Source organism: Sceloporus undulatus, chromosome 6 (assembly GCF_019175285.1).
Source record: "Sceloporus undulatus isolate JIND9_A2432 ecotype Alabama chromosome 6, SceUnd_v1.1, whole genome shotgun sequence".
NCBI lineage: Eukaryota > Metazoa > Chordata > Lepidosauria > Squamata > Phrynosomatidae > Sceloporus > Sceloporus undulatus.
In genome coordinates this window covers 133,282,694-133,308,871 of record NC_056527.1, presented here as the reverse complement: position 1 = coordinate 133,308,871, position 26,178 = coordinate 133,282,694, and the positions used below count along the sequence as shown (strand labels likewise).

Below are 26,178 nucleotides of genomic sequence, written 5' to 3'. Positions count from 1 at the left end.
GGAGGGGCAAATTAGAATATCATTATCAGTTCCGCTGATCTCTTCTTGAATCAAAAGCCGACATGTTCTTGTAAGAAGCAGAAGAACTACTTTGGGTACACTAAAAAGGTTAGCTTTGGAGATGGAGGATTAATAAGTTCCTGTAATGTGCCTTCAAGTTGTTCAGAGGGGAGTTGGTTTTGCCTTCCTCTGAGGCTGGGAGAGTGTGACTTACTTACAGTCACAAGTAGGTTTCCATGGCTAAATCTATAGTGCTATATAAATAAAATATAACAACAATAACAACATGGCTGAGTTGGGATTTGAACCCTGGTCTGGAGTCCTAGTCGAACACTCAAGCCACTGCACTTTGCTGGTTCTCAGCAATAAAGAAGGCATCACCATGAAAAGCCGTATTTTCACATTCCTTCTCTACAGCTGAGCATTCCTAACAATTTGTGCTGGAATACAGTCTAAACCTAGAACTTATTGAAAGCAACAGAACTTCATTATTTCTGACTGCTTCAGCAAATGGAAGACTCATTTAAGATGTTAATTTTAATTATTACATTACAAGGTTTTTATGCATTTGTCGATCTCTTGGACAGCAAAAATCATGCATTAAGAAAAAATATATATTGTAAGTGTTTGAATACTTTCTGTTAGTGTTGGGTTTCAGTTCTGTACTTGGGGATGTACTTTGCCTCTAGGCTGCATGTTCCTGCATTTGTCCAAAGGGCAGCTGGGATTCCTGCCAGAAGACACAGCCAGCAGAGTTAATATTAACGTACGCAAGATCTTCTAACTACTGAGTAAGCAATATGCACACACACACGCATATATATATCATGCATAGTATATATATATATATATAGAGAGAGAAAGCTCTATATGCATGTATGTAACACTATCACTTTGGCTGACACACAGGCATTGTGATCAACAGGAGACCTTTCTTCTTGTAAAATGCTGCCGTTGTTGCTTCTTCGTTGACAGTCTCTGGAAGATCCAACTGCAGCCTGTATTTTTCAAGGCACTCAATCAAGACATCATCCTAAAGTGGAACAGAAGATTCTTTGTAAAGGAGGGAGATGCAATTCTTACAGGCAAAGCATACCCAAGGGAGATGGGAATTGCCTGAAGACAAAGTGGTTAAGAGCTACACATGACAGACTTGCCTTGGAAACGCTTAGGTGACACTCAGAGACAGAGCGCACCTCTGGCAATTCAACTTTCAGTTCAATTTTCAGCGGCTTCCCACTTGTGTCCTTTGCGATGGCGATTTCATAAGCCGGGGTGCATAATTCCTCTGGGCTCTCTGTACTGTAAATCTCTTCAATGAGGCACGTTTTAGCAGGCACTTCATTCTTCATCAGCAGAGGAACGTCTCTCCTCTCCTCCTCGATGATGTTTCTCAGCTGGTTGAGCGTCACTTCTTTCCATGAAGATTTAAAAATATTGGAAAGCATAATGTTGCAACAGAACAATAGTGACATCCCTTACCTGCCTTTCTAAATTAAAGTGGCTAAGAAGATAAAGACAACCATACTAATACTGGGAAAGTGATTGGTATAAGAAGCCAAAGAGGATCCCTGGGGTGAGCTCAATATTAAACCCAGAATTCGGGAGGCCTGTTACCAGATAGAAGAAATGTTAATTGATTAACCATTAAATTGTCAATCAAATCAGTAAGGACATTGGTTCTGAAGTAAGAACCATACTTGGTTTTTAGCTCGTATTGCGACAGGACTCATGCTTTTTAAGAGGCATCCCTCCTGGGTTAAAGAAAAGGCAAATGGCTTTTGAAATGGTGCTTGCCAGCTGCAGTTTTTATAAATACTTGCCCTAAGCTATTTTTAGGCCTATTATAAAATTTTATCATATTTAATAAGTTGTTGCCCACTACTCATAGATACAGATAAGTAGAAGAGAATGTTAACAGCATTCATCAGTATATCTGACATGGATGTGAGAGGATTCATCGCTGTTGCCCCTTCTACCCGTCTTTAGCAAGTTACTTCTAAACAAGGTTACTTACCTGTCTTTGTGCTCTTTTGGGAGAAAGGTACCGGTTCCTGCTCTCTTCTCAAGCTCTGCCTCATCCTTTCAAGACTTCCTTTTAGCTTAAATTTTGCAATACTGTAGGACTGGGACAGAGCGATGTTGTAATGCGCTTCAATGTACTTAAGAGACAGACGTATCAACTGGTCCTTTTCTGCTGGGTCGTTTTTCCCCCTCTCAAGAACAGATGGATTGTACGCAACATCCAGGATACAGTAGAACCCTGTAAGAACAATTAGGAAAATGGCTGCATCTGGAGACAGTAGGGCAGTGCCAAACGCGAGGCCTAAAAACTTGCTTTTTAAAGAATTCAGATAGCCTTCGAGAAAGAATATACGTTATCGTCTTGTTCTTTCGATAACAGTTGTCGGTTTCACCTTTACCTCCCAGTATCTCTTTTCAATGGAATGATATTTCAATATAATTGAGACAGTTTTGCTACAGAGCAAGCTAGACCTTTGGCTAAAAGGAAATCTGACCTGATTTATCAGTCACCTCCTCCATTTTGCCGGCTGTTAATGGTATCCGTTGAGATGGCGAAGCGGGTTCAGGAACTCTATTCCATTTGCAGATATTAACAAATAATCTTTTTTCAGCAGCGTCCTCCTGCAAAAAACAAAAACCCAAAGCCACTTAATTATTAACAGAACACAATCCTCTTCTTTTGCCACGACAGCAACATATAAACTAGCCGAAACACATCAGTAGGAGCATAATACCCAGTTCTTATGTTATGGTTTGTATCGATGGTCTTAGACACAAGACTCTCTGATCCTTGTAAGAGAAATAGGAATTATGTGTCTGGCATTTCATCCACTTTACCAGTTCCTATTGCAAATAGATATAAATACAAAAATACAGACCTTTGTAACCAGTTATTATGTGCCCTTTACAGCTATATATGTCCTAGCCCAGTGCTAGTCAAAAGAGGTGGCCCACAAACTTGATTTATAAGCCATCAGCTGCCTGTCTGCAGAGAGTTTTTGGGAAGCAAGGCAAATAGAATAACCATGTACAGATATGAGCTGTCTTTATAAATGATTGTAACCCGCCTTGAATCCCACTGTGGGGGAAAGGCAGGATATGAATCCTTCAATTAAATGATGATGATGATGATAAGAAACAACTTGAAGGCCTACACCAACAAATAGATATATTGGTCCCTGGAACGCTGGGCTAGTAAGCCGTTTTAGCTTGATAACCTGAGAAGGAGCTTCCTTGTCAAAAGTCTGCCAAACAAAAACAATGTCAGAGGACTGGGTTCCTCCTTCTGCGCGGCTATCTACCAACGTACCAAGATGTGGGTCCTCAGGCACAGCCATGGCTCCGGAGGCGCATAGTACTCCTTGGCATCCTTGAATTGCTTCTGCATAAACTGGCGGTAACTTTCCGGATTGCTCTCGGCCATATCGTCCAGCATCGTCCAAAGCTGGGTTGCCTTGGCCAGCATGTCCTCCGAGCTGCGGAGGGCCTCCATCGCCGTCTTGTAAGCAGTGGCCAAGGACTGTAGGAGAGCGAAGTCAAAGGTGCTCTAAAGTCACTGCAAGAGAAAGAGGAAAGTTAGTCGAAAATGTATTTGGTTAAGTGGTAATGAGTAGGAGAGAGCTGGTGCGGCCTAGTGGTTTGAGCACTGGAACGCAACTCTGGAATTGTTGTGTGCCTTCAAGTTGTTTCCGACTTGTTTTGAGTGTGTTCAGAGGAGATGTGCCATTGCTGTCATCTTGAGGCTGAGAGAGTGTGACTTGCCCAAGGTCTCCCAGTGGGTTTCATGGCCAAGCTGGGACTCGAACCCTGGGTCCAGTTCCCTTATTGGCCATGGAAACCCATTGGGAGGGAGTCACAGACTCTCAGCCCCCGCGATAGGTCCACCTTATGGTCTCCGGAGCCATGGCAATTAAAGCCGTCTCAAACTGGTTTACATCTTCTGTGGCTGCATCCACAATGCAGAAATAATCCAGTGTTGGGACTCTTTCAACTGCCCTGGCTAAGGCATTCTGGGAATTGTAGTCCTGTGAGACACTGAGCCTTCTCTGACAGGGAGCTCTGGCACCAAAACAAACTACAGTTCCCAGAATTCCTGGGCAGTTAAAGTGGTCTCAAACTGGATTATTTCTGCGGTGTGGTTTGGATCTCTGTATCCGTTTATCTATCTAGGGCTGCATCCACACTGGAGAAATAACCCAGTTTGAGACCACTTTAACTGCACTGGCTCAGTGCTAGGGGAATCCTGGGAACTGTAGTTTATTGATAGAGAAGGCTCAATGTCTCACAAAACTACAGTTCCCAGAATCCCCGAGCATTGGGCCAGGGCAGTTAAAGCGGTCTCAAAATGGGTCATTTCTCCAGTTCGACCAAAAAACAACCACAGAGTCGCCGCCTAGAGTGTCCCAGACGCACCTCTCTCTCGATTTAACGGAGCCAGCAGGCACCAAGCGGTCTCCATGGCAACCGCCGGAAGCCGGAAGCGGCCTCGACCGGAAGTGGGACGTGCGCCTCCGCCGGCTGCGCTGAGCGCGCTTTGCGGGTTCCGAGGCCTCGAGAAGAAGAGCCTCAGGCCCCGAAGGAAGGGCTCCGCGTCGCGGGGGGAGGACTCGCGTGTCGGAGGGGCGTCTGGACGGGCGCTTCCCTCGACACGTGTCTTGGTGAGGAGGAAAAGGAAGAGGAAGGGAAGCGTTGCCCAGGCTTTGGGAGTCTTCGTATTGTGTGGCCCTAAAGCCAGCCTCTCTGTGCTGGGCTTTCCTTGGCCAGGAGGCTGAGCTTCAGGCGGAGAGCGAGCGGCTCCGGAGGCTTTGGGGGTCTCTGGCCGTCTTCCAGGAGGGTTGAGTCCAGCAGCATCTGGCCTCGTCAGAGAAGATGGGAGAGAGCGGGGCTTTATATACATCTACATAGATATAGATATATATATATATAACACACACAAATGACTCTTGCTTTCCATCAGGGGATGATGGGTCATATAATATGTGTGTGTATATATATCATATGAACCATCCCCTGATATCTATGTCTCTCTCTCTCTCTCTCTATATATATATATATATATTGAGTTAAAGCACAATACTTGCCTTGATCCATGGATAAATTGACTCAGGTTTTTGGGGTCACTATTTGGCTAAAGTTTCTAGACTTACCCCTGAGAATATCCAGCATCTAATACAGTATTTAAAGCAGCCTCAAACTGATCGTGTTCCCAGTGAGTCTTGGACCTTAGAGTGGTTTTTTCCAATCGGTGTCATTGACTACTTTCAGGGCGTTCCTGCCGTCCCTTTTGTGACCCATCAAAGGCCAAGCGATGTCCCACGTCCCTCTGGGGAAAGTCCTCCTGCGCAATGTCATCCGACACACGGACGCACACAACAAGGTCAGGACCGGGGCCCGTTGTCGCTCGGGTTGTTGGTTTGGTTGGGGCTTGATAGTGACTTAATTATAAAACGTCGTGACATTGATGGGCGCCTTCTTTGACGTGTCTCTTTACGCGTTTCAGATCCAGGAAGAGTCCGAAATGTGGAAGATCCGGGAGATGGAGAAGCAGAGCAAAGACATTCATTGGGGGAAGCAACAGAGGATGCTGCCTAAGAGTTCCAGGTGGGTCTCTGATAGTCCAGGAAAGGGCCTTTCTGCTTTGAAGTGTTAGCAGCAGCTGGGAACTCCTTGGTTTCTGTATATACAGTACATTCATCCCTCCTCATTCGCTGGGGTTCGGGGCACAGGACCCCCCTGAATGTGGGAAACCCACAAATAACAAAACACAATGCTTTTACCTGAGAGATCACCTCTCTAGGAATCTCTCTAGGTCCTCCAATGCAACTCTGTGATCAACATTTGCCAGACATTGACCATAGAGTTGTGCTGGAGGAGCTGCAAATGCCTTCTGGAGTGTCCTCTCTAGGAATCTCTAGGTCCTTTGGTGCCACTCTTGGTTAAAGTTGACCATAGAGTTGCGCTGGAGGACCTAGATATTCCTAGAGAGAACATGTTAACCAAATCCGTGAATAGTCAAAGCTGCAAAGGCAGAGGGGCGAGTGTACTTCAGAGGCTACTTTTTGTGATGAGGAGCCTGCACTTGTTTCGGTCAAAGCTGGCAAATTAAAGAGAAGCTTGGTTGCTCCTTCTTTTCTTGTATACCTTTAGCTACTTACTGTATATACTCACGTATAAGCTTAGAAACTTAGGTTAAAAAATTGCCCCCAAAAACCTGAGTCGACCTATCCATAGGTCAATGTAAGAACTGTATTTTATGCCCTGGAAGCATTGGCCCCCTTCTACTCCCTTATTCATCCAGCCTTTAGCATGAGCACAAACAGTTACGCCTGCTGGGATTCTGTAAGTACTTTGGCATCGTTTTCCTTTGCCTCATCCTTTGCATCCTTCATTACATGCCCCTAAGTTTCCCCTCAAATTATACATGAGATCGAATTATAGTCGGGTATATACGGTGGTTCTCTGTGGTTGTTTAGGTCTACATAGGTCTCTTTACAGGTTGAGTTTCCCGATCTGGAATTCCAAAATGTCCCAATATCCAAAATTGCCCAGATGCGACGGGGAGATAGTGACACCTTTGCTTTGTGTAACCTGGACTATCTTTGTTTCATGCTCAAATATATTTAATACATTTTGTATATGCGTATTAGGTGTACACGAAACATAAATGAATTTTATGTTTAGGCTTGGGTCCCATCTCCAAGATATCTATCTCATTGCGGATGAGCAAATATTCCAAAATCGGAAAGACCCCCAAATGCTTCCAGTCCCAAGCATTTCGGATAAGGGAGACTCAGCCTCTATTACCTTTATGCCATGAAGAGTAGTTGAATTTCTCCCGTCAGCACAATACTGTTTCATAGAAAGCTGGAATGGCTTATTGCATTGATTCATCCTGTCAAAACTAACCCCAGCTCCTTCCCTGTAGGGCAGCTAGGCCAAGAAATGGAGTGCTATGGCCATTTGTCTGGGTGTGGAAAAGGCCCATTTTTGGCCTCTTCTGTGAAATTGTTCTATAGCAGCAATTCTTAACAGTTGAGCATCCTGATGTTTGGGACTTCAATTCCCTGAGACCTTTGCCCATGCTTCTGGGAGGTAGAGTCCATAACCCATCTACAGGACCAAAGCTTTGCAGAAAGCCTTTCCCTTAGAAATGGAAGAAGGCAACTCTCTTTGTCTCCGCAGCAGCCGGATGCGTAGCGATGGGTTTGACGAGGAGACCCATTGGAAGACAAGGAATTTGGCCTCCTTGTCAGCAACTATGGAGGAGGATGACCTTCGACATGCCCGATACTGGAACAAGAAGCTCTATGAATGTGAAGCTAACATGCCAGACAGGTCTGAAAGTTGTAATTATTACTGTTACTATTGTCATTGCAGTTGTCATCAGAGTGCTCTTGGTGAAGATGATGTTTTACTGAGGAAAAACTAGTTTGCAGTCCTCTGCCTGAAAGAGTTTATAATCTATATTTCAGGGTTGAGGTGAGTGCAGGTTGGTGGGGAAGCCAAGATGAGCAAGTTCAGGTGTAAATCCTGAGGAACGCAGCAAAATGTTTGCTGCTGCAACCTTTAGTCTGTCTTGCTCAGTCCTTGAGGCAGTGCTCCAGGACTTCGGCAAGGAATCTTTCCAGCCCTACCTGGAGATACCAGAGACTGAATCTCAGACCTTTTGCATGCAAAGTATGTGCTTTTAACACCTAGCAATGGCCCTTTTATTAACTAGTATTGTGGTTTAAAGATGACTAGAGTTGGTGGAACAATTTACAAGAGCAGCGTTAACTTCTGTTATCATTTGAGCCAGCAAAGCACGTTACAAAATGCTTTTCCCCTGGGGCAAGTTAACCAAAGTTACGTTGTGTGATTCTGATGAGTGCAAAGCTCAGCCATGTTTTGCTCGTGTGCCTGTGGCCATGTCAATGGGTTTGTTCGTTTCTTGCAGGTGGGGACACAGTGGCTACAGAGAGCTGTATCCAGAAGAATTTGATACAGACAGGTAAAACAAATAGGAACACTCTTTAAAGAGCATGTAGGCCTTTTGAGACATTAGGATAATCTGCTGTTTATATATCACCTGCATGAGTCTTGAGATGGCACCTTCCTCGTCTTCTCTTCCCTCACCATCGGCTATGTTGGCTGAGGCTGATGGACATTAGAGTCCCACAGTATGTGGAAGGCCATACATTGTCTGCCTCTCTTCTGAACTAAGCAGAATTCCCCACATTGCATTCCTGTTTGCAGATGTCCCAATCTCACTGACTATGCTGCTGGCATTTGCAATTGACTGGTGAAGTATGCTGGGTGTTTTAGTCCAGCATCTACAAAGCCTCATGATTCCTACTCCTGGTTTAAAAGATGCTTTGTTCAAACAAGCCAGAACCATTTTATGATCCTGGATTTTTCAAGTATGGGTGCAACCAAGAACCTCCAGTTTACACCCAGTTTCTTCTGACCTTCTTGCTGTATGTGTGCATTTAACCTTTCGAATGGGGGTGGGAAACATGGGAGCTTCTGGACTATAACTCCCATCATCTCTAGCCAGCATAGATAACACCAAGGGGTGAAGAGCGCTGTAGTTCAAGCCTTCTCTGGAGGAAAAGGCTACCATGCCAGCTTTGGAACATGCTTATTATTTTTTAATGATGTGTTCAGCTGTTGTTATCTTCGTTTGTGTTTTGCAGCAATGGAGAGCGAGATGAACAGAACTCAATGAATGGAAAAAGAAAACGTCAGCTCAGTAAACAGTCTTCTCTTGAGCTGCCCCCAAGGAAAAAGACCAAAAAGTCTCACAAGAAGAAACAGAAAAAGAAATCTCACAAAAAGCGGAAGAAGAAGAAGAAACGAGAGCAGCCAAGTGCGATGCAGGATTCATCCCAGGAGTCTGAACATTCGGAGGCAGATGCCGCCACGAGGAAGCGGAGTCGTCACAAAAAGGCCAAGAAGGCCTCGACCCGGGCTCCGGGCTCTTCCTCAGGGCAAGAGAATGACTCTAGCGAGGCCAGTAGCTGCCCCTCCAGCAGCTCAGAGGACAGTGAACTGGAGGAGAAGCAGGAGAAACAGCGGAAAAAGAAGAAGAGAAGGAAACACCATTCTTCTGTGTCAGAAAGAGGTGGAGAAAGGGTGCAGGAGAAAAGGAGCAAAAGGAAGAACTGGAAAGTAGCAGCGGATGAGAATTCAGAGGATAGTTCTGATGAGGACTAACAGAAAGGGACCAGAGAATAGGCTTTACCCTTAAAGGCTGCCCCTTTGGGACTGATAGCTGCTTGGAGCAGCTGCTTGATGGCCTGGACTTCACAAACCTTGGTAACTTGCAGGGGAGAGATTTCATTGTGGTCGGAAACAAACAGGGACTAAGATCTTCCTACTCAGGGCTCATGTTTTTCCACCCCAGATTCTGGTCCAATAATCAGCTGTATGCAAAAGAAGAAACCCATAAATTGCAAAGCGCTACTTGTGAATATAGCGCAAAAGGGAACGTGAACAACTTGGAGTTCCTCTTTAACCTTTAACATCCACCACTCCCCCAATCTATTTTTAATGATCAGTAGAAAACTAATTGCAATAAATAATGAAGGAGCAAGAGACTGGGTTCCTCCAGCTGTTGCGGTGGTGCTAACAGCTTGTATTGGTCAAGCACCCTTTTCATTTGAGGGGCTAAGCAGATGGGAGATGCCCATTCAAGCAGATAGTCTCAATCTCACTGACTATGCTGCTGGCATTTGTGAGAAGGAGAGCTTGTTAAAGGCAGTCCTGGTATGGAAATGTCTAGTGAGTGTGTGATGGAGCCACAAGAACACCAGCTGTGCTGTTCCTTCTGTTAAAATGGTTATAATCTTCTGGCAGTGTGTGCGTGTTTAGGATGCCTCCCCCTCTGTAGTTCTTGCCATGGGGGGGGGACTTGTTTTAGTGAATTATATGACCCTACAAATGCCAGGAAGCGAACCAGCAGAGCTGTGATTCTTGATTCACATTTGAGACCATTGTTCCCCCTCGGCCCTTCCCTCACAAGAAATACTGCAGGTAAAATCTGTACTTGGGGCAGAACCATGGTGTCGTTCAAAGTGTGAATTGGCTTTCAGGCTGAAGTTTTCCTGCTTCCCAAACACACGCTTTTTTAGGAGGCGGCAGTGGCAGCAGAAGTTGACTTGTTCAACTCCAGGGCTGCAGATGAACTCACTCAAGCTTGGAGTAGTAGTGAGACAAGTATCTGCTCTGTGTCTTTCCTTCTGGTATAGACTTATTTACACTGCAGAACTAATCCTCCTTCCCCAAACATCATTGCTGTTTTTCCGACAGGGTTGAAACCAGTTACTTGTTTAGGTTACTTTTTGGGACATATTGACTTGAGTTGAAATCCAGAAGTGTGTCTTTTCTAAGCTCTGGGCTCTTAGCATCCTTCTCACTGTAATTCCCAGGATGCCTAGGGGAAGCCATGCTAACTAAACAGCTATACAGTGGCTGGGTTTGTAGGGTAGATAGTATCTTATTCCTTCTTTTACAAGATTATTGCAAACATAAGGAACTAACTCAGGATAATGGGCTGCTCAGATACAGGGGTCTGCCTTCCTTATTTGACCCCTCCCCAGTTGTTTATCTTTAAGGGTCTCACATCGCTCAGTAACTTTCTGCGAGAGCTTTGCTTCTGTCAGTCACATCAACTTCTTTATAGACACAGTTGTCTGACATCCTAAGGATTAATCACTATCCACAGATGCAAATGCCAAGATTATTGTCCTATGTTGTTACCAGCATATAAGTTATTTTTCAATATATTTCTAGTGGGTTGCTATAGAAAGCAAAGCAACTGAAATTATTTCTTTGAAAAACTTAATTTTTTTAAAAGATCTGCAGTATATTGGCATGAATATGTTTGGAGGATGTTCGAGAATAAACTGCATTGATTTCAGCCGTTAAAGTGGGGAGTGCTAGAACTGCATTTCTAATGTTCACATTTCAGTGCCACAGATCTTGGTGGGTGGGGAGACTGTTACATCTCAAGGGAGCAAATTTCAATGGCCGCCACATTCCAAGGGAGCAAATTCGGCATCATAGTACTTAAAAGAGTTCAGAACTGATGGAATGGACTTCACAAAACGAATTTGAAATTCATTCGGCAGTTGTTGAATTAGCTCTAATAAGCACTGCCTGGTGGCAATGGTGGTACATGCCATATTTTTCACATCCGCTGCTAGAGCAGGATCAGGCCAGAATGCAGGAATGAGTTGTGCTGGACAGGCATTAATTGAGGAAATCGCCATTAATGAAGTACATGGATTCTATGCAGTTTATTTCAGTGAGTATAAACTCAGCTCAAAGAAATGCCACATTCAAGTCACGATCATATCACCAGTAACTGAACATTTTTATCAGTATGCTTTGAAATGGTGAGGTGATCTTTTGAAACATCAGCATGCAGCTATCCAGAGGAAGGAGGCTTAGCTAGCCAGCCTATGGGAGCTGTGAATCGGCTAATAAAAAGGGTTTGAAAGCCAGCTACTAAAGCTCAAGCCCAAGAAAGCATTTTACAAGCAAATCATTTACAATTTCGGCACATCTTATGCCTGGTCTGCAGCTGCAGAAAGACAAAGCAATTTGAGAGTTCCCACTATACAGAATCAACTTGTTTATATGGCTCTTCATAATTTAAGGCCAGTATATAGTCAGCAGCTTGTTTGGCAAGACCCAGATCAGTGTCACCTGGGAAAGAACAGTTAGATTTGTTGTGTAAGTGGGTGGTTAACCGGTTCTGCGCTGAGGTAGAACGTCTGCCCAGGGAGCAGTGCCAGCAATCAGACTGAGCACTGGCTAAGTCCACTGGCTCTGCGTGGTGATCAGTGCCCTCCTTTCTGGACTATCTGTGCAAAGCGGTTGGTGATGGACAGCGTTGTGTCTAGGAAGCGGTTGACGCAGTTGGCCAGGCAGCCCTCTGTCCTGGAGTCCAGCTTGGAGCCCGGTTTGTCCACGCATTTATCCCAGCAGACTTCCATGAAGTTATGGACCTAGCAATGTGGGGCGAAAATAGATGGGGAAAGAAAATACATAAGCCTGTGTTATCAACTTCCTCCAGTTACTGAATGAAAAGGTGGTGAGAAAGTGTGTGGCGCCTTTAAGGTTATAGGATTAACTATAGTTGCCCTGAAAGAGCTAGAGATCCCTAGAGAGAACGCTCTGCCAGGCCTTTGTAGCTCCTCCAGCGCAGTCCTATGGTCAGATTCCCAGAGAGGCGTCCTTTTGGGTAAAAACATGGTGTCTTTGTTACTTGCGGTTTTTCCATATCCACGAGGGTCTTGTGCCCCTAACCCTGAATAATATGGAGGGACAGGTGTACAATATTCAAGCTTCTAACAGCAGAATTCAAAGGCATGGCTGTGTTAGTCTGGGAAACCAGTGTCTTGCAGCACCTTTGAGGCTCACTGAAAGGGAGACCTTGGCGCCATGAGCTTTCGTAGACTTGAAAGTACTTCATGATCCGAGGAAGGAGCCTCTCCTCTACGAAAGCTCAGGCTGCCAACTGTTTCCTTTCATTTGGTCTCAAAGGTGCTGCAAGTTCCCTTTGCCTACTCTCTGGCAGCATTGGTCCTTTCTGGCTCCAGGGGACCCTAAGCAAAGCTACCAAGGGGGAGATGTTGGGCAATAAGTCCCACTCTCTCAGCCTCTTCAGGGGAAGGCCATCATGGCAGACCTCTTCTGAACACACCTTGCCAGGAAAAGCCTATGGCAGGATCACCTTAGAGCAGTGGTCCCAAGCGTTGCCCTTTTAAGAGATATTGGACTTCATTTCCCAGAAGCCTCTGCCACGTTGGGCAATGGCCTGGGCTTCTGGGAGCTGAAGTCCAATATTCCCTTAAAAGGGCAACGCTTGGGAACCGCTGCCTTATTAAGAGTCCTGGGAAGCCACTGGGGCAAGTCCCACTCTCTCAAGCTCCAGGACAGCTCCCCTTTAGGGCGGCCATAAGAAGGAAGCGACTCAAAGGCACGCAATGAGGCCTATCTTTGGCCGTACCTGGGCGGTGAGGCGGGCCCTCTGCTCCTCGGCCGCCACCAGGCGCTGCAGCTCCGCCACGTCCACCTCCCGCCCCAGGTCCTCCATCGTAGCCTCCCGGACGAAGAAGGCCCACAGACGCCTCCGCTTTCCCCTCTAAGGCGAGGAGGGACGCTCTAGGCTGCAAACCGGAAGTGAGAGAGAGGGAGGACGGGACGCTCTAGGCCGAGACCGGAAGTGAGAGCGGGAGAGTGAAAGAGCACGAGTGAGCGACGCCGATGAAAAAGAGGAGGACTCCGAACATCCGGTCCTAACCGGAAGTGTGATAGAGAGGCGCTTGGAAAGGATAGAGCGTCTCCTTATTCGGCGAGGAGGGAATAGCAGCGCCGCCATCTTGTGAGTCCTCCGAGGGGAAAGGGAGGGAAGGAGGAGGAGGCGGGAGGAAGCGGCAAGATGGCGGCGGCGCTGCTGCTGTGGCGGCTCTCTCGGGCCGGAGGGCTCTGGGCGCCCCGCCGAGGAGCAGGAGGCAGCGGTGAGTCTCCCGGAGGGGCTCCTCGGGCTCGGCTTCCCTCGGGGAGGGTTGGGGCTGGCTGTCAGGGCCAAGGAAGGACCCTCTCCTTCCTCCCAGGCTTTGTAATAGGAATAGCCGCAATCAGTGTGTTCTTTAGGGGCGTTTGAGGAACGGAGGCCTGGGTTCGAATCCTGTCTCAGCCCTGGAAAGCCCTTGGGAGAGTCACACTCTCTCAGCCTCAGAGGGAAGCCACAGCCCCAGGCGCCCTTGTTATCATCATCATCATCGTCGTAACGTATGTCTCCTTCCTCTTGGACTCAAGGCAGCTCACACAACTACACACTTTAAAGCCATCCTTTCCAGCTTTGCAATAATAGTAATAGTAATAATAAATATAGACATCCCGGGTCCGTCCCACTTGCTCTCACCTGTTTCTTACTTTGCTTTAAGACCCACGTCTTTTAAGGTCCCTAAGGACTGTAGTTAGCCCTGTTTTAAAGGGGAGTCAGTTTATTTATGGAGAGTATGCATGATCCAGTTTATCTACTTATTTAGGGACACCTTCTGCCCCTCATCGCCCCTTTATCTCTTAAAGGGCATAGATAGAAAATGCTCCTGTACTGACACAGAAGGGTTGCTCCTTTGCCCTTTGCAGCCCTTTTGGTGCCCTGAAGGCAAAGCAGCACCTGGCGCTCCAAAGTCAAAGTCCGCCAGCCTCCCAAGGGCACTCAGCAGCCAGAAAGTGCGCAGATAACAACCTTCCTTCCAGCTACTCAAAACACGCTCCAATCCCTATTATTGTAAATGCAATAAGCAAGGATTTCCTAGCTTTCCGCGGCACCCAAATGAGCAGCCTCCAGCGGCGGACGTTTCATGCCTCGATCATAGGCTCAGCTGTGGGTTCCTTTCCAAACCTGCTTTGCTTTTTCCTCTCTGTGGCTTCCAGCCAAGGATCCCTTGATGCTTTCCTCAAGGTGACCCCATCCAAAGGCAGTCTCCCAGCTTCCATAGATGAGGGTCACGCTCTCTCTGCACCCAGGAAGGGCTGCTTTCCTCCCTCGAGGTCAGTCATGGCCAGACCCTGGCCTTCGGGGTGTTTTGGACTTCAGTTCCCAGAAGCCTCAGCCATTTTGGACCATCCTGAAGTCCAAAACACCTGGAAGGCCAGGGTTTGGGAATCACTGCTCTAGCTCTTAAGGTTTCGCTGCTGACAAACACATTCCTTCGCTTTCCCTTGCACCAAACAGCACTGAAAGGTGTCACTCTCCTATGTGTGCGAATGGTAGGAGCCGCTGTGCAGATAGATATAAACAGCCCAGTTTCTTTCTCTTGGGCGGCAGAGTGGCGTTTAAACGACCAAAAACAGGAGTAGCTTTTACGTTTTCTTAGTGACACAGTCGCACTGATTTAATCTGCAAGTCATTGGCCTGAAAACAGGGCCACCTCGGGGCACAAAAGCAACGTGAATTAAGTTGTCCAGGGTTGGTCTCCAGCAAATCCTTGTCCACAGTTTGAGATGCTGTACAGAGAGGCCTGGCAGATCCTCCATTCATACTTTCTCTCCCTGTCTAGCCATGATCCTCTGGCTGTACAACATTTAGCAAATGTGGGATTACCTACACAGCGGTCCTTGGGATGCTTCCAACACGAGTAAAACTGGGATCTGGAGACTATCCTATTCTGTCTTCTTCTGCCCACTGCTCCGTCTTCATGTCAACATGGAAGCCTTTGCATTTCTTTCACCTGCTTTATGTGAAGTTGTTTTTAGAGGACACTCGGCACTGCCATGATTTGCCAATGTTTCTGGTGGATGCACTTGCAATTTATAGTTAGCTCTTGTTATAATAATAATAATAATAGTAATAAGAAATGTAATTTATATTCCCTGCCTCTCCTGATGGATCGAGGCAGGATTACAACCATAAAACAGCAGTTGCATCTCGATTACATACAATAAAACGATATATCACTCAAAAAATGCAATTTGAAACAATAAAAACATCATCTAAAATACTTTACGTACACAGTTACAGCCCTAAGTGGGATGCATTGCCTTAATTGCTATCAGCTGCACTAAACTAGATTGACTGTTTCAATTGTCAAATGGTGAGTCAGTGCTTAATATAAATCCAATTGATGTGGTCTGTTTATTCTGGTTTGAGGCATGGAGTTCCAGAGTCATGATCCTTGATGGTGTTTAAGCGTCTCTTTAGTGCTTTTATTACTGCATCTGGCATACTCAAGCTGCTTATTAGAGCAAGGAAGTTAACGGAGGAGCCCTCTTTCTTGCGTTGAAATGCCTCTCTTCTGCCCACAGTTCTCCTGAGCAAAGTGATCATAACCAGACCGGCAGTTGCTTGCGCTGCAGTCGAGGAACGCCGTCTCCTGGCACGCAACATCCACACCTCTCCCAGGAGTTCAGGTAAGCCTTTCTCAAGTCCCTGCTGTGTGTTTCGTTTTGTGTGTCTTTGCCAAAACAGTGAAACATTTATATTTTTACCAGAGTTGGAATGATTGTTGCCATCTTAGCAAAGAGAAGCCTGGGGCATGCCTGGCACGGCAGCCTTTCTCCGTCCTTCTAAGCAGTGATGCAGTTGTGGTCTAACCTCTGCTGGCAAACGTTTTCTTTTCGTTTAGACTCAATCCCATTCTTTCCTGAAGCAGATTAGAGCAGTATCAAAACAGGCTTTAGCTTAATAATGACAGAACTTAACTGCTACCAAACATGTTGACTGTAAACTACTAGACACTCTGCTAGACTTGTTGGCCTCGGGTCAGAGAGACCTTGTTGCTGAATGTCAGCAGGAGAAGGGCTTTTGTTCTTGGGTTCTGTTTTGGTGTTTCCTGTGACTATCTGCAGAGTTTGAAAGTAACATTTCTTGTCTGGGGATAATGATTGCATAACATTTAAAAAAAGAAACACTATGAACTGCAGCATTGTTTCCTTTGTAGTGCAACAAATCTCACTTCCTTTACTCATTACTTCTGAAAGTGTTGTTTTGGGATGATTGCTTTGAGTGATTTTTCAGTCATTTGCTTCCCTTTATAGCGCACATGTTTGTAATTAGAAAACAACAACTAAAAAGCAACGTGTTACTAATTCAGCTGTCTTGAATGAACAAAGTAAGGTTATCTTTCTGGAAGTAATGACTAACTTATTTTAAAAAAGGATCCACCTTGGGGACCTCTGACTAAGTATTAGGGGAATCACGATGCTCTATTAGATAAGTGTCCAGCTGGATCATACCCTTAAGAAGCTTCAGTCTTCCTGGTCACATGCCTAGGCTTATAGTCTTCGTGGTTTCAGAGCATGGCTTGGAAATACTCTGGCAAGTCTGAAAAGATTGACAGAAAACAGAGCAACAGTTTGTTGTGGTTTTAATGCTTAGGATTAATACTGACCGTAACCCTGCTGGTACCATCCTACACACATCATGTTGATCTATATGCTTGTCTCCTGCCACTTGTCACCAACAGATCCTAATTCTTCTAAAACTAACATGAATCCAAGGTTCAGTATCCCAGGACAAATTATGTGTACTAATTTTATGTACAGTTTTGCTTAGTCTGCATTATTTTATTCTGAACTCAAACGGTGTAGTGAAGAAATGCAGCACACAGAAATGCTTCCCTGAAAGTTGTGGGTCCAAGCCTCGGTCATTTCCTAGGCAGCTGTAAAAGAGGGATCTGGTTTCCAGGACAGAGAAAGAAAGAAAGAAACACTCTTTGGGGGTCCTGCCACACTAGTTCATAGACAGGAATAAGCCTCGATCTCTGACTTGTTGGTGTGGCATTGGGTTCTTGGCTTCCAGATACACTGAAATAAGGGGGAGCAGCTGCACAAGAGCCCTGCAGTGGATGGAGTTCATAGAAGGGAACTTTTTTGGGGGGGTCTTTTGCATACAGGAGGGGCGCCTCAGGTCCTGGAACTGAATATGAGATTCCTCAGGTGTCCCTTGACATAGTTGTTTGGTGGCTTCCCTATTCTGAATGGTTGAAATGTCTTTCTTAAAGTTAAGCTATGAGCTGAAAGAGCTTTAGACTAAACTCTGCTGGTATTTTTGGTTCCACTCTTTTTGTGTTTGCCTCTCACCATTGGAATGTAACCCCAGACCCAAGAATTTAACGGAAACTGAACTCAGCCCTTGGGTTGGAAAAGGTTTCCTGCTCGTCCTTTAAAGGGTCAGTGGTTCACTTTGAGGTCCCTGTGGTGTGCTGCTTGCTTATTGGGCCTAAGCTGTTTCAATTGTGAGCTTTCTTTTGGAAAAGATACTGCACCATACTACTGCCAAATGGTAATATCCCTCCCACTCCCAGTTTGACTTGTAATACCAATCCTGTGATTTATGTTAGATGTGTTTTACTTAAAATGCTTGGATAAAACATGCACAGTTTACATGTCCTGCTTATATGGTGTGCAGTCTCAGGTGTGAATTAAGTTGGTATTTGCCTTGTGGTGTAATGATTCTTTCAGTCTGACTTTCCATGTATTGTAATGGTGGCACATTCCCTACTTGTGGCATCTTTAAAGCTTGTGATCTAGATCACAACCTGGATTCTTGGAACTTGTTTCTTACTTTATTTGTTTTAAAAGCAAGTTTCTAGCCTTCATGGTTGGGGAGATATGTTTGGGCATACACAGGCCGTTTGTGCAAAAGCGTCGATACTCAGGGGCCACCCTACTCCTCTCAAGGCTGCCTGCCCTTCCTTTTTTGAGCTCCAGTTACCTTTCTCTAGCAAGACCACCCTCAGCTGCCCCTCTCTTACCACTGTGTTTACTTCTGTCACCAACCTGCTGCATCTCCACCAAAAAAAGAGGTATGCGAATATCCACTGTTGGGTTCAGAATAATGCATACTAATAACAGATAAGCAAATCTGCATAAATTCCATTAGTCTGCATAATTTGGGCTCCTGATTTGGTGGCGGGGAGGGAGGAGAATGAAAGCTTCATGCCCATCAAGGTAGCTGTTCTTTTCTATCACAGACACTTCTGCCTTTAAAAAACATTATTACTAATTTTGAGGGGATGGGGAAAAGATGACTAGATGCTTTTAGCTTGTTCCTAATTTTCCCGCATTTGCAAAATTTTAAGCTTTTAAGAAATAATTGTTTTTATTCCCAGCCCTGAGTCAGGACAGGCAGACTTTTTGTGGCGCTTCAGAGTGTTTTTTCTCTCTGCAGCTGGCTCCAAGGCAGCATCTCTGCACTGGACAGGTGAGCGAGCGGTCAGTGTCCTCCTGCTGGGGCTCCTGCCTGCAGCCTACCTGTATCCTGGACCAGTTGTGGACTATTCATTGGCTGCAGCTCTCACTCTCCATGGCCACTGGTAAGTAAGGACTGAGGCCAGCCACCCAACCAGCTCCAATCCATGCTGTGCTTTTGGCTTATTTCAGTAACCAGTTCCAATACCTTGGAAAAGATACTTCCTTTGGACTACAGTTCCCAGAATTCCCAGCCAACATAGCCACTAGGGATTCTCAGAGTTATAGTCCAAAGGAAGTAACTTTTCCAAGCTATTTCCCAGATTAGACAGTGTTTTGCAGGCCAGGTTGCCTGATGATTTGCTTATCTGTGTAATCTTGATAGCCCTGGAACGTTCTTTAGCCCATGACTTCCTTTTTAACTTCAGAGGCCACTCAGACATGAGAGCAAATTCCAGTTATCAAGAAGGGAACTGGGAAGGGCTCTTGGCATATCAGGTTCCTCATCTGAAGACAAAGTAAAGGCTGTAAATAGTACCTGAATGGTAACCTGCATTAAACCACAGTTTCCCATTGCAGACAAACAGGGAAACGGTGGTTTAATTTCTGCTAAACAAATAAGGATATGAAGCCAGCTTGGGTTTTAAAGGCAGAGTTTAAACCATGGTTCCCAGTTTAGATTTAATGGGAATTATACTAATGAGGTTCCATAGTAATCACTCCTGTCTCTGAATATCAGCAGTGTGGGAGGAAGAAATGGCTGTCTGGCCACAAGTTTAGTTTTGGACTTCCTAGGAACATCTGACAAGTCACTGCAGGAGACAGAATTTGGACTGGGAGAGGTCCTATTCTGAGCCACATCTGACTAACCAAGTTATCTGAGGGGAAGGGGTTCTGGGGATTGCAGTCCCCCAAAGTAAATTTTATGAGCTTGTTCTAATTTCACAAGGAATTCTGTTGATATATCCAACTTCACTGTTTCCTCTCTGTCTTACAACTGTGAGAATTTCCTTCCCTTGGATGCTGACCATAGAGGCTGTTTGGGTTGCATTTTATGTACCACTCAATATACAGCTAAGGAAAACCAGGTCAGGAAGATGTATGTTTGTTTAATACTCTGTTTTCCCAGCATAGGACACAAGATGGCTAATAGGATAAGTTAAAAACCAAAACACAACTATAACAATATATAATACATATGTTTTAAAAACCTCAAGTAGACAATGCTATTAAAATTATTTTAAAATTAACTCTGTATATATACATACACACACTCTCTCTCAGAGCACAGCTAAACAAGAGGATTGAAAGATTTTCTACAGATCTTGTAGGAAGACTTTATTCTAAGCAAATAACTCATATTAGCATAAATGCTCCATACATTTGAAGGCTGTCCTCTCTTCAGGGACAATATGGAAGTTCCAAAACACCTCCATGAATCCCAAGAAGTTCCTTATGCCCAAGAGGTGCTGCCCTTTAAAAACTTCTCCGTCTGAAGAATTGAGAAGTTTTCCCACCTTCTCACAAATATATTGTACCATTGGATAAGTGATTGTTTGTCTCTTGTGATCCTTTAGAAGGAATGGGTGATGTTCTCCCTAAATTTACATATTAATGCTTTTGTTGCCTGGAACTGAGACCACAACTCTGCCTGTGCCAACAACTCCTGCTCATGAAAAAAGTCCTTGTATGTCATCCTTAGGCCTGTTACAGACTGCTAAAATAAAGCTGCTTGGGGTCTCTTTAGAGGTATGCTATTTAAATGATGCATGGGTCCTAAGAGTCTGGAGCTCGCGCCAAAGCCACACTCGATTCCTAAGCACCGGAGTGCAGCTTTGGGGCAGCTTCCGGATTCTTAGGATGCATGCATCATTTAAACAGCATACCTCCAAAGAGACCCAAAGCAGCTTTATTTTGGCAGTCTGTAACAGGCCTTGGTTGAGCAGTCCAAACTCTTTTAAAGTCTGCCACTAAGGAAATCAGTAAGGAGTCTCTTGGTATTCCTGTTACCAGGCTTAGTAGGATGTGGCTGAGTGATCGAATGCGGAGTGTGGTTGGGCTGCAGCCACAGTCATCGCTCACCATTGGCTACACTGGCTGGAGTTAATGACAGCTGGAGCCCAACACTGCTGGAGAGGCACATGGCACACATCTCCCATCTGTGTCATAAGGGATACTTCCCAGTTGTGGGTGAGAAAGCAGAGAAATTGAGCCGCATAACGCACTGTACTTAAACACTGAGGAACCTCAGGAGAAGAAGTGGTGTATGAAAAAAAATTGGCCTCTATGCAGGCACACTTTGCCTTGAGAAAATTAGGCTGGTTTTTCTGGCTGCTCTATGTTGCAGCTCTGAAGAACAGTAAATACACTCAACCTTGAATTTAGTCAGGTTTTTTTTTTCTTTATAGAATTTTGATTCCACCCTTTAGTCAAATACCTAGGATGGTTTTTAAAATTGAAATTACAAAAAACAAAACTATCAAAGTCTGGCATAAAATAATCTTCAGAATTAAAATGTTATCTAATAAGCTTTGGAAAGGTAAGGGCTTTGCTTGGCAGTGAAAGGGCAATAAGGAAGGTACCAAGTGAAAGTTGTGGGGGAGTGTTCCACTGGTTCAAATGCTTACTGGCGCAGGCAAGAGTAGGATAAACTGGTATGCTCCCCGCTTCATGACAAAACGAAAATAAAATCTCACCCAGATTCAAGCCAAATGTCCTATCTCTGCCTTTGTAGCCACATGAATCTGGCCTAAAAAATTGGCACAATGCCAAAGGTTTGTAGTCCTTTGGCATCTTGGCAGCAGAGGGAGAGTCATTTGATATTACTCTGTGTCCCAGGAGTGAAATCTTTTTTTTAAAAGCAGGGCTAGGCAAAGGCTTGCCTCTCCAGATATTATTGGACTCCATTCCTCGTCATTGGTGACTGATGGGAATTTTAGTCCAACACAATATGGGTGGGGGCAGATCTTGCCCACCACTGCCTTAAAGGAGTTTGCTTCTTCATGTGTCTTTTTCATGGTGTGAGACATGTACCTTGTTAGCTGTTCCAGGCCAAATTCCAGTTACTAGTCCTAAATCCAGTAGACCTTTGGAGTTAATTGCTGAATAGTAAGTCATTATTTATGGAGATTCTGTTGATTCTGTGGGGCTAGCAGTTGGATTTAGGTTTCAGATTAGGAAGGCATTAAAAGTTTTGTGCAAAGTTAGAAATATCAGTCATTTTGCTATGACTGAAGCCTCCAGTACCTCTCTGAGCAATGGAACAGGTAACCCCAAATTACCGCTGATTCGGAGATCGCCATCTGGAATGTTAATAGGCCTGATGTTTGTATTTCCAACCTGTTTCCTTCGTATTTTTCTTCCTTCTAGGGGCCTTGGACAAGTTGTAACTGACTATGTACATGGAGAGACATCGATTAAACTGGCCAACACAGGCCTCTACCTGCTCTCAGTGTTCACCTTTGCTGGCCTCTGCTATTTCAACTACCACGATGTTGGCATCTGCAAGGCTGTCGCCATGTTGTGGAGCCTCTGAGACGCAGCTTAACCTACCGGCAAAACACAACGATTGTTCACCGCTGCCTCTGCTTCACTGTATTATTACTGAGTCATTGAATGAGGGAGAGATAGCCATAAAGCATCCCCCATAGCATATAGCAGAGCGGCTTGGAGAAAGAGGCATGCAACTCCAGGTTGGCAGCTGTAGCCATCCAGCAAAATCTGGGCTTTCTGAACAAGGAAGGAATTTAAGACTTGAACCAGGCTAGAATCAGGGAAGAGCTCACAGACAAAGCTCTGTCATCAGTTGGGGGCATCCCAGTAATGATTGTAGTGGCTGCTGTTGCGTACGGCTGGCCTTCCCCTTATCAAACGGCAGCTTGGTTTCAACTGGTGCAGCATAACTGATCTTGATTTTCTATCTCACATTTCTGGTTCTGATGTTGCAATTAGTGATTTATGTACATAGCATCTTGTGCAGTGCTCAGACAAGTTGCAATATAAAAGGGAAAACCTCTGTTTAATCTGTGTACAATAAAGAATTTAAACAACCCTCAGCTATTTGATTCTGAAGTCAATTTCTTGCCCTTTGAATTGTCTTTGACACAATTGTCTTTCAGTACTATATTGCAAGCGGTGCTGCAAGTTCTGCGTAGTGGGTTCATCAACTACATTAGCTGATGAAATAGCTACCCAAAAATGTAAGGAATTTCAATGCCACTGATCTCAAGGGTTCAAAAAGAGCCTCTCATAGCAGCTCTGCAGAACCACATGTAGATCCCATGGGATGCTGGTGGCTTATCCCACTTTCCTTTCAAGATAGAACCCAAGGTGGAAACATGTTGTTCGTACTAAGACACTTCAAACCTACCTATAGAAAAGCCAATAGTGACCCTGCCAAGGCTTATGGTGGACACATCCCTATACACCAATGCCATCCCACATTCAAGTCGGAGAAGGTACATCACACAAAGAAAAGACAGCACAGCCTCCAAAGGATCTATTTTACACAGTAGATGAAAGGCTTAATGTGACACTGTCCAAAAAATTAGCAGTGAGTCATATACAGCAGTGAGTCATAAAGATAGTATTACTGTATTCTTCTCCTTCCCTCCCACCACATGAGTCAAAAGGGAATAATTTGTAGCTAGGATCTAGGCCAACAGCTTTCTTACAGAAAGTAAACCAACTGAACAAAGGGGTGAAATCAAGAGAGAAATGCAAGTCTTAGAAGCATTTCAGACATACTCAGTAGACAAAGCACTCAAGGAATTCTGTTTTCTGGCATCTTGTGCGGTCACTTGCAAGGGGTTTCTTTTGTTTTAATGAAAGGTTTCTAGTCCGCTGGCCTATGAGATGTTTGAAGAAGAAAACAAAAACACAAGACAGGCAGAAGATGCATTTAAGGCTCTATGGCATGTATGTAGCATTTTGAATATTATCAAAGGGAGTCCCTGCTGATGTACAACTAAGCCTTGAGCATCAGCACTACCAGACTTGGGAAAATGTTGAGTGACTTGAATGTTTCTAGATGATGTTCTGATGAGTTTTAAACCGTTATTTATAACAACAGATAAACCGAATTCACTTTTTAAGGGGATAAACCAGCTATTAAATTCAAGCTGAAATAGAAACTCTGATTCAGCTGTGCAAGCATTTCTGGTTACCTTTGTAGGGCAGACTTCCTCAGGAAAAAACTAAATGGCTGTTCTTGCTAAGGTGGGCCTTTGTGTTGCGTATATGCATACCATTACTTGGCTGCCTGCTTTTAAAACCATTTGAATGCTTTTGGTGAGAACCCCAACCTTGCTTAACGTTGCACCCTCTCTTATGAACTTATTGATTCCTTCTTGCACAAGAATTCCACTTTCTCTTATTCCTGTTTTTTGTGTAAGAGACAACGTAGTCATAAGTGAGTCACTGAGAATGCATCCGCTACAATAAGGAAACACACTTGTTGTGTCTGATGGACTTGCAGTTTGGTGCCTGAATAATATTTATATTTCATACCATACTTAGGGCACTTTTTCGGCTTTAGTATTGCTGTAGTGGGCTTCTGTTGTGGATAATACCGTAAGTGGAAACAGGGTGATAGCACAGCCTTTGGGAACCTCTAACACTTGAGGGCCTTAAGTCGGGTCTGCAAAGTTGTTCAACCAAATCAGGGAACATTCCCAAACTACAAACTCCTTACCGGTGCATTTGTGTATTCAACTTTAAGATTTTCTTCCTGTGCTTTGTCTCCAATGAAAAGATTTTAGGCTTGGAAAGGACAATACTGTATTTATTACAGGCAGTACTTGCCTCGATGGATAGCTAATCTGATATGTCAAGAGCAGCTTCCTCTATATCCACATTGGAAGATGAAAAGGAGAGACGTATCAATGCACAGCAAGGGTAAAACAAGGCACAGCCTTTAAAAATGTACAAAGATTGAGAGAAATTTAATCAGGGTGTCCAGTGCATTTTGTCATATGTTACACTCCTGGGAACATATTATTTATTAAACTATTTCAGCATCTGCATTTATAAAGAAGCACAACTAAAGGTAAAATGAAGACATGTACAATCATATAATTTTTGGTTTTGCAAATTGTCGCCCCCCCCCCCTTTTTTTTAATTTGATTTATTTTTTTGCAGTCATTGTCTCATCATTAATTTAGTCTTTAATGCTCACTCAACCATACAGTGTATAATTTTTACTACAGTTTGTGACCAGGATTATTTATCTGGAGAGAATGAGGAATGGTACATTTCTGTGGTTTGGTCCACTTCGTCCATTGCTTTCTTTACAATCAGTCTTGTGATATTGCTTGCATCCCTCTCAAAGGCAAGGAAGTAACCTTGTTCCAGGGCAGACTCAAACTTGAAGAACTGACTGCTGCCTTCAGAAATTGACATTTTGTTGAAGATCACATTGCTGGTTTGCCCAGGAATGCGTTTTGGAAGATCTCCTTCCTGAAATGGAAATAATAAGTGATAGATCTATATAAAAAGAGAAGGAATCACAGAATTGGAGCATGAAAATAGGCCATCACTCTGGGACATGACAGGACATGCTCCACCGCCTGGCAAGATCCTGTGACTTTCATTAAAAAGCCATCTTGCCATATCTGCGACACATGAATATAGCCTGTTCCCTCAGTTGTCTACCTTGTCACAGAAAAATCACACAAGTTGGACAACCCAAATTTGCATGGAAAAAATGTGCTCACCAAATGCTTGAGGAATTTGCCACTAGAATGTAAGTGACTTGTTGGCATTAACCCAGAAGGCAAAACTGCATTTGCTCCCTCAAGGGCAAAACTCTTGGCTACTTCTCATTCGGATCACTACCGCTGTTAATGGACAATGGCAGAGAGGCAGGCTGCATGCGCACTGTAGAAATAATCCAGTTTGACCCCCCTTTAACTGCCATGACTCAGTGCAATGGAAGTCTGGGGATTACAGTTTGCTTTGAGACCAGAGCAGAGCAGGATTCCATAGCACTGAGCCATGGCAGTTAAAATGGTGTCAAACTGGATTATTTCTGCAATGCAGCTGCAGGATAATGGAGCTGTGCCTGATCTTCAGACTGGGAGTGCTGGCAACTCTTGTGCCGCCAGGGGGCCATAGGGACTACCTACACAATGAGTACTCATTACTCAAACCTGTTGAAAATACATCTGAAAGTGCCATCTGAAACCGAGTAAACTGGGGTAGGATATGATTATATAAAATCTCTTATCAGAGTTTATTCCTTATAAAAGTAACACTGACATTCATGCACCAGTTTTCTATAATATTTCTTTATACATTTGCTGCGTTGAAGTGATGCGTGGCTTACCTTAAATTCCACCCTCATTTTATTGTTGCTTTTCACAACACACATGTAGTACGTTTTGCTGTTCCATTCAATGGTGAAAGCCACCGGCAGCCCTCTGGGCATCGAGTCTTCATAGATGTGGATGTTGAATTTGATTCCAT

The 26,178-nt window shown here is 44.5% G+C and overlaps 5 protein-coding genes across 9 annotated transcripts in view; 2 read left to right on the top strand and 3 right to left on the bottom strand.

Moving 5' to 3' along the window:
* Positions 1 to 522: 522 nt before the first annotated feature.
* On the bottom strand, positions 523 to 4,520 carry PIH1D2 (PIH1 domain containing 2). 4 transcript variants are annotated; one of them, XM_042474886.1, is made up of 7 exons: positions 4,438 to 4,520; positions 3,335 to 3,580; positions 2,520 to 2,646; positions 2,018 to 2,263; positions 1,158 to 1,414; positions 931 to 1,033; positions 523 to 730 (listed from the first exon to the last, which is right to left on the bottom strand). In XM_042474886.1, the coding sequence occupies exons 2-7, from the start codon at positions 3,515 to 3,517 to the stop codon at positions 642 to 644; spliced, it is 1,005 nt and encodes a 334-aa protein (XP_042330820.1). In that variant the 5' UTR covers positions 3,518 to 3,580; positions 4,438 to 4,520; the 3' UTR covers positions 523 to 641. The 4 variants fall into 4 exon arrangements, with proteins under 4 accessions (XP_042330820.1, XP_042330821.1, XP_042330819.1 ...); XM_042474887.1 differs by lacking the exon at positions 4,438 to 4,520 and having other exon boundaries at positions 1,158 to 1,411; positions 3,335 to 3,764; XM_042474885.1 differs by lacking the exon at positions 4,438 to 4,520 and having other exon boundaries at positions 3,335 to 3,757.
* NKAPD1 (NKAP domain containing 1) lies at positions 4,509 to 10,933 on the top strand. Of its 2 annotated transcripts, none has more exons than XM_042474890.1 (6): positions 4,509 to 4,682; positions 5,290 to 5,401; positions 5,525 to 5,625; positions 7,210 to 7,359; positions 7,961 to 8,014; positions 8,700 to 10,933. In XM_042474890.1, the coding sequence occupies exons 2-6, from the start codon at positions 5,333 to 5,335 to the stop codon at positions 9,217 to 9,219; spliced, it is 894 nt and encodes a 297-aa protein (XP_042330824.1). In that variant the 5' UTR covers positions 4,509 to 4,682; positions 5,290 to 5,332; the 3' UTR covers positions 9,220 to 10,933. The 2 variants fall into 2 exon arrangements, with proteins under 2 accessions (XP_042330824.1, XP_042330823.1); XM_042474889.1 differs by having other exon boundaries at positions 4,510 to 4,682; positions 7,207 to 7,359.
* Positions 10,934 to 11,284: 351 nt separating this feature from the next.
* On the bottom strand, positions 11,285 to 13,226 carry TIMM8B (translocase of inner mitochondrial membrane 8 homolog B). Its single transcript, XM_042474893.1, has 2 exons — positions 13,022 to 13,226; positions 11,285 to 12,017 (listed from the first exon to the last, which is right to left on the bottom strand). Exons 1-2 carry the CDS (start codon positions 13,106 to 13,108, stop codon positions 11,850 to 11,852), a joined length of 255 nt encoding a protein of 84 aa, XP_042330827.1. The 5' UTR covers positions 13,109 to 13,226; the 3' UTR covers positions 11,285 to 11,849.
* A 150-nt stretch (positions 13,227 to 13,376) lies between these two features.
* Positions 13,377 to 26,178, top strand: part of BCO2 (beta-carotene oxygenase 2) — a 46,926-nt gene continuing 34,124 nt past the window's right edge. Inside the window, exons 1-2 of the mRNA XM_042474882.1 lie at positions 13,377 to 13,532; positions 15,829 to 15,933. Of these exons, the coding sequence (XP_042330816.1) occupies positions 13,454 to 13,532; positions 15,829 to 15,933 (184 nt within the window). The 5' untranslated portion in view covers positions 13,377 to 13,453. The remainder of the gene's footprint in view (positions 13,533 to 15,828; positions 15,934 to 26,178) is intronic.
* LOC121934420 (interleukin-18-like) overlaps positions 24,504 to 26,178 on the bottom strand; it is a 7,290-nt gene continuing 5,615 nt past the window's right edge. Inside the window, exons 5-6 of the mRNA XM_042474894.1 lie at positions 26,039 to 26,178; positions 24,504 to 25,170 (exon numbers count right to left, since the gene is read on the bottom strand). The exon at positions 26,039 to 26,178 is cut by the window's right edge and continues 13 nt beyond it. Of these exons, the coding sequence (XP_042330828.1) occupies positions 24,934 to 25,170; positions 26,039 to 26,178 (377 nt within the window). The 3' untranslated portion in view covers positions 24,504 to 24,933. The remainder of the gene's footprint in view (positions 25,171 to 26,038) is intronic.